The sequence below is a fragment of the Colossoma macropomum genome, unplaced genomic scaffold, assembly GCF_904425465.1.
Source record: "Colossoma macropomum unplaced genomic scaffold, Colossoma_macropomum, whole genome shotgun sequence".
Taxonomy (NCBI): Eukaryota; Metazoa; Chordata; class Actinopteri; order Characiformes; family Serrasalmidae; genus Colossoma; species Colossoma macropomum.
The window spans coordinates 36,153,001-36,173,738 of NW_023494790.1; the positions used below are offsets into that span (position 1 = coordinate 36,153,001).

The 20,738-nt window shown below is 41.0% G+C and overlaps 1 protein-coding gene across 1 annotated transcript; it reads right to left on the reverse strand.

Annotated features, from left to right (window-relative positions):
• Positions 1–1,371: 1,371 nt before the first annotated feature.
• Positions 1,372–20,015, reverse strand: pgap3 (post-GPI attachment to proteins phospholipase 3). The gene is made up of 8 exons (XM_036573233.1): positions 19,539–20,015; positions 14,421–14,518; positions 12,351–12,503; positions 10,530–10,592; positions 10,224–10,285; positions 8,597–8,733; positions 6,457–6,661; positions 1,372–4,978 (listed from the first exon to the last, which is right to left on the reverse strand). Exons 1-8 carry the CDS (start codon positions 19,726–19,728, stop codon positions 4,915–4,917), a joined length of 972 nt encoding a protein of 323 aa, XP_036429126.1. The 5' UTR covers positions 19,729–20,015; the 3' UTR covers positions 1,372–4,914.
• Positions 20,016–20,738: the final 723 nt, after the last annotated feature.

A 20,738-nucleotide genomic window follows, 5' to 3' on the forward strand; every position in this document is an offset into this window, starting at 1 on the left:
GTGGATCATTCTCAGCACTGCAGTAACACTGACGTGATGGTGGTGTGTTAGTGTGTGTTGCGCTGGTCTGAGTGGATCAGACACAGCAGTGCTGCTGGAGTTTTTAAACACCTCAGTGTCACTGCTGGACTGAGAATAGTCCACCATCCAAAAATATCCAGCCAACAGCGTCCTGTGGGCAGCGTCCTGTGACCACTGATGAATGACTAGAGGATGACCAACACAAACTGTGCAGCAGCAGATGGGCTTTTATGATGTCACAAAAATGTTCAGCAGTTTAGCCCCGCCCATTTCCATGAGGCATAATACAGGGCAGCCAATCGGAACAGAAATCATTCACATTATTTTAGTTTTAAAGTCATTCGGGCCGGCCCGAATAGCATTTTACAGGCTTGGAATACTCGGCGGGGTTTCTGAACAAGTAGCTGAACAAGTTCTCAATTCCACCCTTAAAAACGACAATATTTCTGTATCATAATGAACCATAATTAGTTGAATAGCAAGTAAACAAGCACAGGGCAAGTAAAATGTTTGGTTTAAAACAGCCTCCGACTCCATAAACTCATGAGAATGTTCTAGAGTATTCAATCTATTCGGGCCAGCCCTAAAACTAACTAACTAAAACAGCCTGTTTAATTCTAAGGGATTAACAGAGGTCAGATGGTCATGTATAAATGAATCATGACTCCTTTTGGTAAATAAAAACCACACAAATGTCACAAGTAGACCTCGAGGACATAAATTAAAATGAAACATGTAGGACGGGCCTTTAATAGTAGTTGCTAAATGATCTGTAGCCGCTACTGAGCAGTGAGTCTGAATGTTTATGTGATGCCTGCAGTTTAAGGGGTTAAACACATCTGAGATTCCCTCCGAGCCTTTCCACTGTCCCGTTTATGAATACCCTCGGAGCCCCCCCCCCGCTTCTAAACATCTATCGCCTCTTCTACCCTTTTTAGCCTCTCGAAGAGGCTATATTTACCCACCAGCCGAGCATGCTTACTCACACACACACACACATACACACACACACACACACTCTCTCACACACACACTCACACACACACACTCACACACACAAAAGTGCACAAGTGGCAATTTGGAACAAAGACAGGCGGCCAAACGTTCACGTCTTTCCGACAGATCAGAGAAGAAGGCAGAGAAGCTACGCGGCACCAGAAAGTGGTGGTTTGCGCTGCGCTGTCAATGAAGAGACGAGACACAGGGCACCAACGCAGAGCCGCGTGTGACCAGACGAGATAAGGCAGAGGCGGAAAGAAGACATTCTGTTGATGATGAGTATTAGAGTTGGCCTATCCAAGCTCTGCCCACAAACACGTTCCTTAATAGACCTCTCAAGTCGTGACGTCGTTCTGCAGTCGGCGTCACCCGTAGCAGCTCTGGGCCAAAGCTAGTTTTCCCTTTCAGGAAAATGAACGGTGTTCCGCTAACGTGGTAAACAAAAACGTTCCAACACTGACATCACAAGATTAGCCATCTCACCAAAATACCCCAGGCTAACCACCAAGCTCTGTGAAATGCTAGTTGATTTGGCAGTTCTAGGCTGAATTGAAATAGAATGGAAACGTTCCAAAGCTGATATGATTTGCCGTACTAACATTTTTCCTCAGAACGTTGCCGAATTTTTGGAATTTTGAGGTCATTAAGGAAGCTGAAATACGACTTACGCTACATGCAACCTAGCATTGACCGACACATGCGCTAAACTGACATAAGACCTCACCAAAATACTCCAAGTTAACCACCAAGCTTTGTCAAATGTTGCTTCTACCAGTTTTAGGCTACACTTGTAGATATGCCGTTATGTCAGTGCGCAGGAGCGCCAGCTTGTTTGTAGTACGTATGTAGCATTATTCATGTTTTGACTACTGAACAGCCGCGTAATTCAGAGGATCCAGCGATAGCCGCCATTCTTTTGTTCTCATAGAGGAAACCTGCTTAGGCCCGGATTTGCTAATATGGTTAAGACACACAACTTACAAAGCTTTACAAGTTAAATTATAAAAAATCTTTTCAACCTAACGATAAACGGTAACGCATGGCTCGGTTTTGGTCAAAATCTGTCAACTCAGAACGTGTTAATATGTGTTAATATTTCTAAAAATATTAACATTTCAAAACAGGTTTATATTGAGATGGAAACGTTCTAGGCTAGATCGGGCGTTTATGTTTTTTATGAAAAATAATCATTTGATAGACAGGTTAAGCAGAAACTTCAGGCGCTTTTGCTGCTTTTTAACATTGCTAGCTAAGTTAGCATAGTAGCCTACTCAATTAGCTACTGTCATCTTACATTTGAATCGTGTTACAGAGGTAGTAGGCGAATATAGCGTTAGGGGTCTAGCCTAAGGACTCTTATTGGTGCTGTTCTGGCCAGGACAGGAATTCTGAGGTATTTTAAAGTTTCAGGGAAAACTAAAAGTTAATTTAAACATCCAGCAAAGTCTGGAAAAAACAAGACAGAAATATAATAAAAGCACCAATCAGACCTATCTGAGAGTGTCCGAGCGTGGTCCTGCGTGAGTGACCAAAGTCCAACACTCCCAACCTGCTATGCCACTGAAGCAGACCTGAACACAACAGCATGAATGAAGACATATGATTGAAACCGGCACTACAGGTAGTGCAGTAGGTCCAGCGACGTCTTAAAGTAGGTTCTTATTCACTTCACTGCTGGATGTGCATCCAGGGAACGCTGGTGTGGCCGGCTGAATGAATGAACGGACGAGTGGGCAGCAGTACAGTTATGCGTGCTAGGTTAGCTTTCGCATGGTAAGTGTTTCTTTGACTCAGGCACAGAGACTGTAAGGGAATGAGGTTTTGTTAAAGCTGTGTGGGCCCGACAACCAACACCGACCTTGTGACTGGTGAGGATACTGCTTGTGTCCCCAAGATTATAGCTGCGTCCCAATTCAGGGGCTGCGTCCTTCGGAGGCTGCATTTGAAGGCCGATTGCGTCACAGCAGTGCGACTAGGCTGTCCCATTTCGAAGGCTCCTTCACATGCGGCCGAGAAACGTGTCCTTCTTTCCCATGGCAACGAAGGGTCCAACGGGTGGACCAGCCAACATATACCGAGGTTCACTGTGTGGCGGCGAGGATTCGAGAACATGGCGGCGGGAGTCACTTTAAATGTAAGTACTGGGTTTAAACTGAGTCGAATTGCTAACAATAGATATGTTAAAAAAAGCCAGTGTGGTCAAACATTTCGTTTTGTTTTAGGGAGCAAGGAACAGACAGAAGCATCTCCAACTCTAATAAATTAAAAATAATAAAAAGTTAAAATAAAAAAACTAAAATCAAAGTTTCTGTCTCCAATTTAAAGAACTTTAAAAGAACTTAAAAGGAGCTGCATTACATGACGCAGCGTTAAGGGTGAGAACAGCGGTGCTGTGACACAAACAGGATATCCGCCGTAGAGCAGATCGTCTCATTTCAGTTCAGCCTCCATGGGTCAACACAGCCTTCGGGGACACACCTTCATAGACCACATCATTCAAAGGATGCAGCCCCTGAATTGGGACACAGCCTTTGACCGCCCAGATTACACTGAAGGAGAACACTGAACACATCGGACATCAGCTACGGTTTGTCATCAGTTTGCTGACGCTTGTCCAGTAGTTACAAAGGAGTGCATTTGTGGGCGGAGCTTGGAAGGGTTATTTAGCTTAGTTAGGGCTCAGTCACTGTGAATGGTAGAGCAAAAAAAAACTAGAGGTAAGAGTGCAGTGTTACACTGACACACAAAAAAGGCTAAAACCACACAGGTACACATCCGCACACACACACACACACACACACACACCCCAACACCCCACACCTCACTACTGATCCCTCTTTTACCACCCCCCACTCAAATACACTCCTCCAAAGGCATCCCAGGTGAACAAATGAAACCACTTAATGGTCAAATAACCTGAAGGAAAATGCAAAATAAAAGCACCTCGTGATCAGCAATGTGAAACCAAAGTTACACAGCAAAATAAAATAACAAATGGAATGAAAAAAAGGGTAAAATGTATCCGAGATAAAGCAGCAATGAGATAAACCCACCAACAAGTGGCAAAGCAAATTAAAATTAAAGGCAAAAAGTTACAGGCAAAGCAAAATGGCAAACTTCTCGTTCACGCTCATCGCAGATTAGACTCTCTCGCCATCCCATCTCTTTTTACCTACGTTAGCACTCCAGTTTTCAACTTATAATGAAGGGCACAAGTAGAAGAGCCACAAGCACTACATATATACACTCCATCCCACACTTAGTCTTAAGAAGATTTCAAGTTTCCCCTCAGATCAACAAAAAAAGCTTCAGGGGTCCTTTTAGCTACATCTACATAATCAAATCTTTGCTTGTGGTCTGCAGACATTTGGATTTAGTAGAACTCTGTGTCTCACCAGGAGAAGAACTCTTCTCCCCTCTGCTGGTCGTTGCCGGTACTGCAACCTGAGGACATCCAAAACGCACAGGGGGCCTCAGACCCCAAAGACACTACACTGGACTTTTCACTTAAAAACCCCTCCTGAATTCAAACATCCAGCAAAACGTAATCATAAAACGCTAAAATTAGACCACATAACTGAGCCGTCGTCGCGCTTCGAATCAAGGCAAAGCTTGGCAGATGCAGACGTCAATCAAGTTCCTAACAGGAGGCAGATGGGGGAGAAAACAAATAAAAGAAGAAATTCTCTTCCGTCCATAGCAGAATACAGAAATTCAGTAAAAAGTGAACTGTAAACAAACAAACAAACAAACAAACTCAGATGGAATTCACAAAGTTGGCCACGGGAGTCATGCAGGCGACCACAGAGACTGAGACCCATCCCACTCCGGCTCCCGCTTGCCCTGATTGGAGGGAGATGAGAGGAGGGGGCGGGGCTCTGAGACCGGCTCCTCCTATTCCAGCTTGACTCCGATCTTCTCTGTGTTGAGGAGGTGGAGGCTGTCGTCTATCAGGAAACTAAGAACGCAGGGCAGTGGAGGTCAAAACAGGTGAACAGTTCTAATTAATGCAACAGTTTAGACAAAAAAACAGAAACACCAAATGCTGTCAATCAGCCAAGACATGTCTGGTGTCTGAAGTTTGCTTCTTTAGTTTTGCACTGGAGCAAATATCACTAAATTTATCAAATATTGTGGAATCAAAATATCTGAGAACAGAAAAGCCACTTGAATAACTGACACGGTTACTACTTTTATTAAGCCACACACTGGCAGAGAAAACAAATGTCTGTTTATAAGGCCACATTTTAGCTTATTACCAGCAGAAATGGAGATGTTTGGCACAGCTTGCTAGACTCTTACATTTCGAGAAAACTTTTGAAGGGGAATTTAACAGATTTTTCAAAATTTCTGTATAATTCAGTCACTGAGATGTAAACAAAGTCATTCAGAGTGGTTTGATGTTAAGGGTAGAGAACCTTGCCAACTTAAGTTACGTTCACACAGCAGGTAAAAGTGGCCCAAATCTGATTTTCTCACCAAATCCAATTTTTTTTGTTTGGCCTTCACACTATCTTTTAAATGTGATCTGTATGCGACATCAGTCTGAACAGATCAGCTCCTAAAGAGCAGAGCGTCACGCTGCTTCACGGCTCATCCAGAGGTAAACAATCACAACTGCCAACGAACGTCAGTCGCTCCCGGAGGATCAGCTTCATCTTCGCCAGCATCACAGGAGCCATCATGAAGCTTCACTGACTGACAGCTGGGCTCATCACCCAGAATGTGTTCAAGCTGAAAAAGGGCACGGTCACTTCTTTGGTTCGCGTCCTCGGATTCTTTAAACTCTGCTTTAAGACTTTTAACTGTTCTGTGACGCTGCAGCCTCGTTCTCCTACGACCGTGTTCGGTATTTCTTTCAAAATCTCTTCAAACACGAAGGGTTTTGATGAGTCTCTTCTAGTTTTTTGTACAGAAACATCAGCCCAGATGTTTATGAGTCTCAGCAGCTCAAAATGATGACGAATGTCGAGTTGGATTGACGTAAAAGTTGCATGAATTCCAATCTGACTGTTCAGACTGAGTTGCATTGCCGCAGATCGGATGCGGATCGGATTTCAGTACCACATATGAAAGCGTCTCAAATCGGAAATGAAATTGTCAGATTCAGTGTGTTTATCTGTTCACACTGACACACAGACACACATCTGTGTCACATATGAAGAAAAAGATCGGATTTGGGCCACTTTTACCTGCTGTGTGAACAAAACCTTAGATTTCTTTATAGTGGTGCTGAATGGAACCAGGAGTCACAATGTCGACATGTTGGGTGATTGACCACACCTAGCATGTGTTGGGTGACTGACCACACCAAGCATGTGTTTGGGGATTGACCACACTAAACATATGCTGGGTGAATGACCACACCAAACATTTGCTGGGTGAACGACGACGCCAAATGTGTTATCTACTGTAAAGGAGAGTGAGACGTGGTACCTGTAGAAGAGGAAGTGGACGGGTACAGTGCTGAGGTGCCAGACGGCATGGGCGTCCAGCACCCAGAAGAGTGGCGGGAAATCGAGGAGCTCCAGCAGGGCCAGGCCGTGCAGCAGCACCACCACCACTCCACACTTCCACCAGTAGGGCAGTGTCCTCCGGTTCTGCCAGCACCAGCCCAGCCACCACAGCAGGTTTATCATGCCTGGAGGAAACGGACACAGTAAGACCAGGTACATTGTCCACTACAAGGTCAGAACACGTAATCTGAGAAATCAGTAAGCAAAAAAATATAGGGCTGGCCACTTTATTAGAAACTTTATAGGTCCACTACATAGGTGTGCAATTACATAGACTGTAGATGGCTTCACCATTGGTCAGTTTCTGACCACAGGACTGCTGTCTCAGCACAACAGTGACACTGGTAGCCACAGTGGTGCTGCTGGGGGCTTCCCACCAATGTCAATGCTGGGCTGAGAGTGGTCCACCACTCAAAATGTCCAGCAAAGAGCGGCTCTGTGGTCAGATGAAGGGCTAGAGAATGGCTAGCTCAAATTTTGCACGTCAACATGTACTTCAAGCAATAATTTCCCATTAGCAAACAACTGTTAAATGGCTCCTAACAGTTTACTTCAAACATGACAAGGAATAACTGCAGTTTTCATAATAAAATGTAAGGATTTCCAATTTTGAAATACACAGTTATGCCAAAATGAAAAAAACGCATAGGCATTTTCAGAAAAAGTGCAAAGGCAGATGCCTTCAAAACTGAACCCAGGAGGTGTAGAGTAGAAAGACTTAACGGTTCAAAGCTCATTATCTTAAGCACTCTGTCTCATAAGAGGATTAGATGGGCTTACAAACTGCAAAACAATGACCAAAGTGCCAGCAGAGTTACAGTACTTACAGATAAGCGTCAGAGAATCAGAGTGTCACTTCTACACATGGTTCTTGAAGGAAAGGCTCTACATACGGACGGTCAATATGGCCAAAACATAACATCCCAAAGCTTGACGATGTTTTCATGATACACAATCTGTATCATTTGCAAACAAGCTGGAATAAACAAATCGCACCAGCAAAACAGCAGTGCGTCATTTAAAAACGGCTGGGAAAAACTATGAGTAAAATGATTTTATTACTCAGCATTTGCAAAAAAACAAAGGACCAGGTGGAGGAGGTGCAAAATCAAACACGATAAAACCATTAGCATTACACGGGTGACAAAGCTCTGTCATGTGTAGTTTTTACTGTACTAAGCATTGACTGACTGGTAGTTTCCACTAGTTTTACTAGAATGTGTGAGCAAGTGTGCCAGCATACAACTGTAACTGTACTAAATATGGGTGCAATGGTAGTTTTACATCAGCCAGTGTTCCTCCTGGACTAGCTAGAGTATTAGACAGTGTTCTTCCTGGACTAGTTAGAGTATTAGCAAGTCTTCTTCCTGGACTAGTTAGAGTATTAGCAAGTCTTCTTCCTAGACTAGTTAGAGTATTAGCAAGTCTTCTTCCTGGACTAGTTAGCGTATTAGCAAGTCTTCTTCCTGGACTAGTTAGAGTATTAGTGAGTCTTCTTCCTGGACTAGTTAGAGTATTAGCGAGTCTTCTTCCTGGACTAGTTAGCGTATTAGCGAGTCTTCTTCCTGGACTGGTTAGAGTATTAGTGAGTCTTCTTCCTGGACTAGTTAGCGTATTAGCGAGTCTTCTTCCTGAACTAGTTAGAGTATTAGTGAGTCTTCTTCCTGGACTAGTTAGCGTATTAGCGAGTCTTCTTCCTGGACTAGTTAGAGTATTAGCGACTGTTCTTCCTGGACCAGGCTGAGTATTAGCGAGTCTTCTTCCTGGACTAGTTAGAGTATTAGCGACTGTTCTTCCTGGACCAGGCTGTGTATTAGCCAGTGTTCTTACTCAACTATCCAGTACCTCAGTATGGACAATGCAAGTCTGCCAAACAAAGAGCTGCTCTGAGATCAGATTCACTCTTATAACACCCAACTGGTGTAAGACTAACATCCCTCACAGACATGAAAAGGGACACCAACAACAAAACGAGCCAAAAACAACAGATGAACAGAGAGAGGAAGGACAGAGCGAGCGCTTCCGGCTGCACAGCCATGTGGTGTTTCAGAATGTCTGACCTATAGTGGCGTTGGCCGCCATGTTGTATCCGTAGTCGAAGCTGACGAAGGTGAGATAGGAGACGTGGGAGGTGAAAGCCAGGATGAGCAGAACTCCCACCATGCTGGAAACTCCCGGCCGCCGCAAACCCAGCGTCCTGTAATACACACACAAAACTCCGTCACTGATGGACCCAATTATAAACTTCCTTATTCACTGCTGTGCACATATGTAAATCATTCATTTATAATACACACTTACAGTACTGTGCAAAAGTCAGAGACCACCCTTAATTTATTGAATATCCAATCAAAATGGCTATTAAGTACAAGTTATTTTTCAGGTTTTCAGGTTATTTTGAACAGATTTTCAGTCAAGAAACCTCCAAAGTTCAGTCTTAGAAGTTGTTTCAGCATTTTCTGCTTCTCACCAACCAAATAATCCCAAACATATCCAGTGATGTTGAGGTCTGGACTCTTAAACACTCTGTACTCTTAAAAATGACGGTTCTTCAATGGTTCTTTCGGTCTGTTTGGGTGACTATTGAATTCTAGTGTTTGTTAGCGACATTAGCCTCGCCGCCCCAGTGCTAAACTAAATTGCTAAGTAAAATTTGGACTCCAAACATGTCTTTGCTCATCGACTACATCCACACACTTAATAAAGATGGTTCTTCAAGGGTTCTTTTGTAAAGAAAACGGTTCTATATAGAGCCATGAACACTCAAAGAACCCTTGGCATGACTAAAGGGTTCTTTCCATCATGAAAGCGTTCTTCAGATTGATGAAGAATGTGCTGTAGATGGTTCTATATAGAACTTTTTCGAAAAAGTTCTATATAGCACCCAAAAGAGTTCTTCTATTATTACAAGCTTGACACCGTAACAACAGCAGAACCTTTCTGGTGCCACATAGAACCATTTTTAAAAGGGACCATTAATCTATAGAGCCCTTTCGCATGAACCCTTCAGTCATGCAAGTGTTCATGGTTCTATACAGAACCATTTTCTTTACTAAAGAACCCTTTAAGAACCATCATTTTTTAAGAGTCTGGGGTGGTCAGTCCATTGTTCAGCTTCTTTGTTTGATGTGTCCGTCTCCTTTTCTCAGTGAGGTTCTTCACATCCTTTCAGACCCACAGCGCTGAGTCGTCTTCTCACAGTGGAAGGATGGACAGAAACACCTGTGGATGTTTTCAGATCTGAAGCAGCTTGATTTTCTCCTCTCTCTCAGAGATGAAAGCTTTAAGTGCTGTTTATCTGATGGGGGCTGTTTTGGGGTCTACCAGCTCTTCCAGGTGGTTGTTAGGAGCCCCATTTTGTGTGTAGCTTTTAATCAGTTTTTGAGCTCCAGTTTTGGAAACTCCTGTTTTTTTTCACTTATTTTACTTTGACTTTCTCCTTCATTCTGCCAGTGGATTATCTTCTATCTGATCTCCTCAGACATATCTTTATGTACATATGTCCCATATTTCAAGATTATATCAATATATTTATATAAAATATATAATTCACTGATGAAATCTCTTTGTACTATTATGATTTCCTGCACTAACTTTCTTATTGCTTTACAGCATGGTGATGCCCTCCTCTTATTTATGTCTTTAACAGAACCTCAGTCCTTGACTTGTTTTTTTGACTTCCCTCACCTGACGCAGCACAGGTAGATGGAGTAGAGGATGACCGCTGATGCACAGAAATAGTCCATCTTCTGCAAAACGACAACAGGAAATATCACAGTCAGATATTTCAGTGTTTGTTCTGGGTTATGAAAGCTTTTATCAAAGCTGGGTTTATCACTGCTGATAGTTCACGCTGGTATTACAGCTTATTGCATTGTAAAGGTCCAACATATGAATTTTGCTCAGTTTGTCGTTTAGGAAATAATACAATACAAGACAATTAAAGGATGAGGGCCTTTAATCCTTTCACTGAAGTGATGAAGCCTCCAGTACCTCAGTCAGATACGTGTCTCTAGTGTGGAACACTGTAGACCAAAACCAGGCATTCAGGGACACCTACAGGAGACGGACAGACAGACAGACAGACAGAAATGCTGCTGAAGATGAATTTACGTTTATGATTATAATATGTCAGTACTATGTTACTTGAAAGGGTTCAAATAATTCACAGAAAAACGTTCGATGTGTCCAGAACGATGAACAGTAGCAGAACTGTAGATCAAGAACGTTCTAATAATGTTTTACGTCTAGAATTAAATAACATATAGAACTAAAAACATTACCCATTAATATGCAGGATGCAGCTGTAATTACATTAAGATTCAGAATGAAGCTTTAATAAAACTAATATCCAGAAAGCAAAAATGACAAATTAATTTCATTAAATTTAAGAAAATTAAGTTCTAAAGTTCATATCCAGTAATCAGTTATTAAGAAATAAACACTCAAAACAAAGGTTTAATAAAGTTAATATCTAGAATTAAATTATTATAAAATATCCAGAATGCAGCTGTAATAACATTAATATTCAGAATTAATCTTTAATAAAACTAATATCCAGAAAGCAATAAAAACATTTATATTCAGAATGAAGTTATAATAAATTTAACATAGGGAATTAAGTTCTAATAAAGTTAATATCCAATATTCAGTTATTAAGAAACAAGCACTCAAGATGAAAGTTTAATAAAGTTAATATCTAGAATTAAATTATCACAAAATAAATATCCAGAATGTAGTTGTAATTAGATTAATATTAAGAATGAATCTAATCTTAAGAAAAAAACTAAATGTCCAAAATTAATAATAACATTTATATTCAGAATTAAGTCATAATAAATTTTATTAAATGTAATTAACTGTATTAAATTTAAGAGAATTAAGTTCTAAAAGTTCTAAAAAAAATATCCAGTAATCAGTTATTAAGAAATAAACACTCAAAATGAAGGTTTAATAAAATTAATATCTAGAATTAAATTATTAAATAATATCCAGAATACAGATGTAATTACATTAATATTTAGAATTAAATGATCATAAAATAAATATCCAGAATGCAGCTGTAATAACATTAATATTCAGAATGAATCTTTAATAAAACTAATATCCAGAAAGCAATAAAAACATATATTCAGAATGAAGTTATAATAAATTTAATGTAGAGAATAAAGTTCTAATAAAGCTCATTACCTAGAATTCAGTTATTTAGAAACAAACACCCAAAATAAAATGTTAATAAAATTAATATCTAGAATTCAATCGTTATAAAATGAATACCCAGAATAGAGTTTAAAACTTTTAATTTATATTCAGAAAAATGTTATAATAAATATAATATCTATAAATAAATACATTTAACATTCAGATTAAGGTTACATAAAACGTTACATCCTGAATTAAGTCTGAATAATATCCAGCATGAATTTCTAATAAAATTTCTATCTAGAATGATGTTCTAATAACATTAATATTTACATTGAAGTTTTAATAAAATTAATATCCAGAATGAAAACATAATAAAATTAATATCTTATAATAATATTAACATACAGAAAGCCTCATATCTCTATAATGATGATCACATCTTAAGATTAATATCTTAAGTATAATATTTACTATATTATTTACCATTTAATACCTAATTGCAGTTGAAGTACTCAATAAAGCATCTAAGAACACTTTGTGGTATCAAGCTTATAATACTTTAACTACACAGTACAAACTATAAACATCCAACTGATTCCAAACTTTTGAACGGAGCTCTGATTCTGGCGCTCGCTCCAAACTCAAACGGACACAGGCTGGTGGTCTCACCAGTGAGAAGGCGGTGATGGTGTGGTACATGGGGCTCTGGCGGGGGACGGCGCTGCGGTAGCGGAGCAGCATGAGCAGGCAGGCCAGGCCGTTCAGCAGAGACGCCAAGGCCGACGCCGGCTCCTCAAAACACAGGAACCGCGCAAACGGCCACTACACAGAGAGAGAGGACGAAGAGACACAGTGACCACACAATAAAGAAACTGGCAGAAACGCCATACTGTTACCTGTAAAGATGGATAATATTAATATTAATTAATTAAGCTTCCACATAATTCTAGCTATTAAACAGCTTGGAGTGTGAGATGATTTACACTGTTAGAAATAAAGGTTCATTTTTAATTAATCAAGGTACAAACAGTGTAAATGTTCCCTCAAAGCTCCAACAGTGGTTTTAAGGTCTGATTGTGAACCTTAAATAAGTTTTTCCAGGTGAAAAGTTCGTATTTGTACCTTTTCATAACTGAATGTTTTAAAACAGAACAGTAAAATAAAAGCCTGGAGACGAGACGGGGTGTGTGGAGTCAGTACAGCTTAGAACTTATCATTTCAGTGGATTATGGTTCAGTTATGTTCCCTGACTAAAGGTACTGAGATGGACCCTTGAGGGTTCCACCCCAGTGACAAGAGGGGCACTGCCCCAGAGACAGTTTACTACCTTTATTTCTGAGAGGGTAGAGATGGTGTTTGTACAATGCTAACTGGTGTACATACGCTTCCATTACTTGTTAGCTACATTAGCCTCAGAGTGCTAAAATGTCAGATGCAAACTTCAGACACCAAACGTGTCCTGAATGATGAACTACATTTAGGGTCAGGAGGTAAAACTGCGTACTTTTCACCAGACTATTCCTTTAAAGTCATCTCATCCTGTTTAAAAGGTCCATATCCTACATTTTCCTTTTTATTTAAAACTTTCCCAGAAATTCACTTACAACATTTGTGTGGTTTTATGCGCCAAAACAGTCATAATTCATATTTGCATGACCATTTCTAACCTTTCTTTATCCCCCCCTCAGAATTAAACAAGCATATTTTGTTACTGCCCCTTTAAGAATGGCATATGCAAATGAGCTGTTCTGCCCTGTATTGAAGCTCATTAAAAAAAGCAGTCTAAGCTGAAACACTCAATGTAACTTCAAAGTGAATGGGCGGAGCTAAACCGCTGTAGGCTGACTAGGCGAATACACATTGTTTTTTTGACGTCACAAAAACTATGAAATGAAATTATAAAATTAGTTTTTGTATATGGACTGTATGGACTGCAGAGTGAAACAGTAGGTCTTAAAACTTTAACAGCAGCCACGTTTACATGCAGCCTGATAATCCATTAATAATCCGACTAATAGCTCAATCGGAAAAGAATATGTCCATGTAAACACCTTAAAAGGCCTTTCGGAATGCAGTTTCTATCTGATTGATCGAGGTGGGTAATCCTGTAAATAATCTGTTAAATAGAAGAATAACATCCGTGTAAACGTCTGTATCTGATTACATTCCCTATCGGAAAGTTTAATTTCTGATCATGTTCGTCACGTCATAGTGAAAGTTTATACCGTTCAACACGGCGGAGCAGAAACTGGTCTGCAGAGGAGACGAAGTTTATGCTCTGATCTTTAAAAGACGGCGGTGGGACGGACGTCCAGCTTATGTGTCTCAGAACACGACGTCTTCCTCTCGGCCTTCTTTAATAGGGACATGTGAAGGACGTTTTCCTGAGTCTGACATCATTTTAAAGCAGTTAAAAACACAAGCACTGCTCACTGCTGCTCATCTTGCTCTGGCTGGACTCACGTGATGCTGGTTGTCATGGTAACGTCTACACTAAGTGGTGCACGTAATTTTGGATCTGATTACTTGTAGTGAGCATGTAAACAGAGATTTTCATCAGATTGTTAAGTAGAGAGAATAAACACCTCAGTCTTCAACTATAATCGAAATGTATTCAATCGGATTGGCAAAAATCTTTGTATGTAAACACAGACAGTGATTACCAGTTCAAACTCATCATAAAAGTGAGGAAAACTCAGTTTTCCTTGATACGGGCCCTTTAAAGGCGCTGTCACCAACCTTCCCGTGGAACTGAGGTACTCTGTAGCCTTCGGCCTGGTACAGGCCCACTGTGGTCCACATGCACTGGTACCGGCAGTCATCGCGACACGTCCAGCCTGAAAGAGCAACAAGCTTTGGTCAGACACATTCTTAATGACCGTTTCTTAATGACAGCTTATGTGTGCAGTAAAACCTATACAGGCTTTTCTGGACAACTATAACCATTCATAACCCAAATACTACACTAAATATTAAAGAAATATAAAATATTGAACACTATGGCCCAAACCTTAAACCACATAATGATCCGAACCTTCACGCTTGTTGGGTCTTACATATGTATTTTCACTTTAAATTGAAAAAATATATATGTATATATATAGACCAAAGAGAAAAACAATTGAAAGAAGAAGCTGCTGGTGTTCTCCATGTTTCCATGATTAAAGGGTTCTTTGCCTCGTGAAATGGTTCCTCAGATTGATGAAGAATGTGCTGTAGATGGTTCTATATAGAACCTTTATGAAAAGCATTCTATATAGCACCAAAAAGGGTGCTTCTATTGTTACAATGTCAGGATTATTACAATCAAAGAACCCCATTTTTAAAAAGGTTCTATATAGAACCATATAAAACACACTAATAATAACACAATCACGTAAAGGGCTCTTTGAATGTTCAAGGTTCTATCTAGAACTATTTTCTTTACAAAAGAACCCTTGAAGAACGAACTTTTAAGTGTGTTGTCGATGAACAAAGACATGTTTGCTTCTTTAGTTTAGCACTGGAGCGGCGAGGCTAATGTTGCTAACAAACACTAGAATTCATTAGTCACCCAAATAGCCAAAATTGTTTCTGTAATAATCTCTTGAAACACTATATAGACTAAAAGAAGAACATCTGAAATCAAACAAAGAAGCTGCTGGTGTTCTCAGAACAATGGACTGGCCACCCCAGAGTCCAGACCTCAACATCACTGAATGTGTTTGATTAGTTCAGAAAATGATCAACCAACTTCTAAGACTGAACTTTGGAGGTGTGGAAAATGATCCCTGCATTGGAATCGAAGCTGTAAAGATTGGACACAATAAATAATGAAAAATTTGATATTATATTTGAAAATTCAACGTAATTTTACATTAAATATATGTGCTTTCTGCAGGTGATGGTGAAAAATGAACGTTATTAAAGGACTGTAAATAATATACATGCACATGTATATCATGTACATGAATGCTATTATATACTAATTTAAATATGTAGTTAAAATCAGAGAGGATTTTTAATGTGAACATTTACACTTTTTTATTTTTATGCCTCTTCAGTCTGTGCCTCACTTTGAAACAGAAGGCCCAAAACAGACTGAGGTCGCTGTTGGACACGCCCGTCAGGAAAAACCAGAAATTCAGCAAAGGTGAGGACGTGCTGTCCATCCTCAGCTCACCTGCACCATCTACACTCTTAAAGAGGACCTATTATGCTTTTCTGTTTTCCTCTTTCCTTCAGTGTGGTGCAGATTTTTGTGCATGTAAACGTTCTGCAAAACCACAAAGCTCAAAGTTACTCCAGAGGGAGAAACTCAGTCCTACAGAAACCACTTTTCTCAGCTGCCTGTAACGCCTCGTTGGAATTCCAGCCCTTTTCCTTTGTTACAAGATGACGCAATCCCGTAACACAGTCCGTACTGCCCGCCCACGGGCCAGCTCGGCCCGCCCGCACACAAGAGAGCTGCAACGTAGATGTTGTTGATGAGCAAAGACACACCTGGAAACCAAATTTTGTGCCTATAGTTTAGCATTAGAGCGACGAGGCTAATGTCGCTAACAATCACTAGAATTCAATAGTCACCCAAATAGCCCAAATCATTTCTGTAAAAATACATCACCACAACACCTCCCAACCTGCCCGCCCGTTTGTTAAGGTGGCCCGTTTGTTAAGGTTTGTTAAGGTGGCGCAGGCTTGTCGATGTGGTTAATGAAACAGTATAAATAGGTGTAGGCAGGATTTCGCTGCTGTCAGATCAAAACCTTGTATCTCGGTTTTTGTCGTTTTTCAGGTTTTGACATAATTTGAACAGACTTGTTGCCTTTTACATTGTGTGTAAATTTCATGATGAACGGACTAAAAGAAACGGCCCAAAGCTACTTGAAAAAAAGTCTGGTTCCATTGACTTACATTAAAAGTAAAGTATGTTTTTCCTTCTCCTGTAAAGTTACCAGTTAGGAGATACGAGGTTTTGTTGCGACATCAGCGACTTATATAAAGCGTTTTAGTGTCTGTGTTTTGGTGATTTATGTCTGTTGACTCCTCATTTCTCATTTTTAGGTGTTGTTTTTCTTTTGAATTGTCTTTAGTGTATTCATTGTGCTGATTTTACGCCTCGTTGGAATTCCAGCCCTTTTCCTTTGTTACAAGATGACGCAATCCCATAACACAGTCCGTAGTGCCCGCCCACTGGCCAGCTCGGCCCGCTCACCGGCCAGCTCGGCCTGTCCACGCACACAGAGCTACAAAGTAAAAGGTTCCGCTCTGGAACGTCCAGCTCCTGTCTCGCTTGCAAAGGTAGATCGTCTCTACCGACTGGTTCTACATGACTTTCAGGATCGGACTTTGGCTCAAACTGATATAGCTCTTGTATTGTTATGACGTCAGGCTTGTTACAATAAAAGAACCCTTTTTGGTTCTATATAGAACATTTTTTAGAAAGGTTCTATATAGAACCATTTAAAACACACTATCAATCTGAAGAACCCTTTTTATGACGCAAAGAACCCTTTAATCACGCAAAGGGTTCTTTGAATGTTCATGGTTCTATCTAGAACCATTTTCTTTTTTAAAGAACCCTTGAAGAACCATCTTTTTCAAGTGTGTAGATGTAGTCGATGAGCAAAGACATGTTTGTAGACCAAATTTTGCGTCTTTAGTTTAGCACTGGAGCGGCAAGGCTAATGTCGCTAACAAACACTAGAAATCAATAGTCACCCAAATAGCCAAAATCATTTCTGTAAAAATACATCACCAAAATGTCTTTCAAACAGCTCGGAGGGCTTCATTAAGGCGGCGCAGGCTTGTGTTTGTGGTTTAGGGAGCAGTATAATGTAGTGTAGCGGTATATATTTGGTGTTTTAGTGTTTTAGTGACTCTTGTTTTTCTTTTGAATTGTCTTATGAAGTGTATTTTTGTGTCTCATATGTATTTATTGTGCTAATTTTATGGACAGCACTTTGGTCAATGTAGGGTGTGTTAAAACTGCTTTATAAAATTAATTTACCGTGAAATGTAAACACTCAGAGTCTTGAGGCGGTTTGTGAACACAAGCCCTGTTGTTTAAAGCGGCCGCCAACAGGTTTTATTCATTTTCATAGCCAACAGTGAATCATACTGTGTTCTAAACTACATCAACAAGTCTGCACAACATCACTTAAGACCTGGATGTGGTCTGAGTGAGCAGAGAGAAGGTTTAGTGATTATTTTTACACAAACAGTCTGAGATATTTGGGTGACTATTGATGTCTAATGTTTGTTAGCAGCGTTAGCCTGCAGTGTTGCCAAACAGTTCCTTTAAATGGGGAAATTTCTGCATAATTCAGTGGCTGAGGTGGAAATAAAGTCATTCAGAGTGGCTTGATGTGAAATGATTAGTGGTAGAGAAACTTACGGACCGACAGTGGTGGTGAATGAAACCAGGCGTCATAATGTCTACAAATACAGCCATTTTATTTACCATCCAAAACCACTACTGAACCTGTCTTCTGAGTTTTATAATAAATGTTGATGATGGTAAAATAGGGTAAATCTGAAAAAATATTTTTTTGGGGGGGACTATTTTGCCTTAGAACACCCTGCATGTATCCATCCACCATGAATGGGTTAACAAGACATTTTTGGCTAAAACATTATCACAAAACTATCATAATTCAGTGTCTCAGTCATCAGGCAGTGAATTTATAACCATGTCATGTAGTAACTTTCTGTGAGGGAGCTTTTAGAGGTGGACGTCTGGTTCCTATCACCACCACTGTGAACAATTCTGACTCATTAGGTTTCTCTAAAAACTGAGCGTTTCAGACCAAACCACTCTGAATGACTGTGTTTACATCTTAATGAGTGAATTATGCAGAAATTTTGAAAATTCAGTGGAGTTCCCCTTTAAGAGAGAACCTGCCTGCGTTAGTGTTGAACACTTTTCCGAGCAAACCGATGAGCTTCAGCTGCAACAGTCCACTCACAGAAATACAAACCACAGCTTTCAAAAACATCTGAAAAGACCCCCGACACTGGCCCCCCTTTGTTGGCCCCCTCACCTGGCTGTACTGTTTATGTCAGTGCTTCCAGCTTCAGTCCTGCACTGACCACACTGACCATTAGCTAAAGATTACACCCTTCTAGACCTCTCTGCATACTTTGTCACCCTGTTCTTCAGTGGTCAGGACCCCCCAGGACCCCCACAGAGCAGGTATTATTTGGGTGGTGGGTCATTCTCAGCACTGCAGTTACACTGATGTGTGTTGTGATGGTACGAGTGGATCAGACACAGCAGTGCTGCTGGACCGAGAATAGTCCACCAACCAAAAATATCCAGCCAACAGCGTCCTGTGACCACTGATGAAGGACTAGAGGATGACCAACACCAATTGTGCAGCAGCAGATGAGCTATCGTCTCTGACTTTACATCTACAAGGTGGACCAACAAGGTAGGAGTGTCTAATAGAGTGGACAGTGAGTGGACACAGTGTTTAAACACTCCAGCAGCACTGCTGTGTCTGATCCACTCAGACCAGCACAACACACACTAACACACCACCACCACGTCAGTGTTACTGCAGTGCTGAGAATGATCCACCACCCAAATAGTACCTGCTTGTGAGGGTCAATGGGGGTCCTGACCACTGAAGAACAGGGTAAAAGGGGGCTAACATAGTATGCAGAGAAACAGATGGACTACAAAGTGCTCCTATATGGTCAGTGGAGCTGATAAAATGGACAGTGAGTGTATATATAAGGTTTACCTGTCTTTTAGTAAAATGTGGACAGTATAATTAAACATGCATAGATAAATAAATCATAGTAAATTAACTATAGTATAAAACAATACATGAAATTAAATTATTATACATTAAAAACAAAATAAACCCTCACCTGTGAGCGCCATGTACGGAGGCTGCGCGGACTGGAAGCCTCTCAGCCGGGCTCCAGTGCAGTTGGTTCGGCTGCACTGCTTCACGCAGTCCCGGTAAACCGGCTCCTTATCGCCCTGCGAGGCGCCGCCGGGGCCCGCCAGCAGCAGCAGCAGCGCGGCGGCCGCCACGGCCCATAGTCCCGGAGCCATGCTGGAGCTGGAGCAGCAGCCGCTGGAGCTGTCAGGCCTCTGTCAACTACAAGGCACGGCGAGGCGAATATCCGCTCTGTCAAGCCATTGGAGCGAAACACGACACGAACGGGCGCTTAGCGACTCCTGAGAGCCGGTCAGTGCTTTAGTGGCGGACACGGGACTATGGAGCCGCAGATGTTCGTGTTTATTTCGGCTTTATTCGGGTCTCTGTAGCGTTACACAAACAGCAGCACCGAGACAGTGAGAGAGTGACGAGAGCAGCGAGATGGATCACTCCGCTTCAAACCGAACACCCGGAAGTTCACTTCACTCTCGCTCTTTTCCTCACCAGAGAGAGGAGAACTGCCACTCTGCATTGTTATCCGGGTTTCTCAAACGCTAGAGGGCGCCCCGAGCGAGTCCAAAATGAATGGGTTAATATGGACCATTTGAGCAAAATCATAGTTTATAAATGCTGAAACATTTTTAATGTAAAAGAATAGATTCACTTCCTGAACACAGAACAGCATAAAACATTTTAACACTGCTGTTATATTTTTAAGAGCTTTTGAACTCCTGAGTTATAAGAGTTTAAAACGGCACCTCATGTACGTTATGACGTCAGTGAGCGTGAACAGCCAATGAGCTGCTCCGCTCACCAACCAATCAGCACTCAGTAGCAGTAATGCTAATCAATCAGCACTCAGTAACAGTAATACTAATCAATCAGCACTCAGTAACAGTAATGCTAATCAATCAGCACTCAGTAGCAGTAATGCTAACCAACGAGCACTCACTAGCAGTAATGTTAACCAATCAGCGGTCAGTAGCGCTCAGCGGTCAGTAGCACTCAGTAGCAGTAATGCTAACCAACGAGCACTCACTAGCAGTAATGTTAACCAATCAGCGGTCAGTAGCAGTAATGCTAATCAATCAGCACTCAGTAACAGTAATGTTAACCAATCAGCACTCAGTAGCAGTAATGCTAATCAATCAGCACTCAGTAGCAGTAATGCTAACCAACGAGC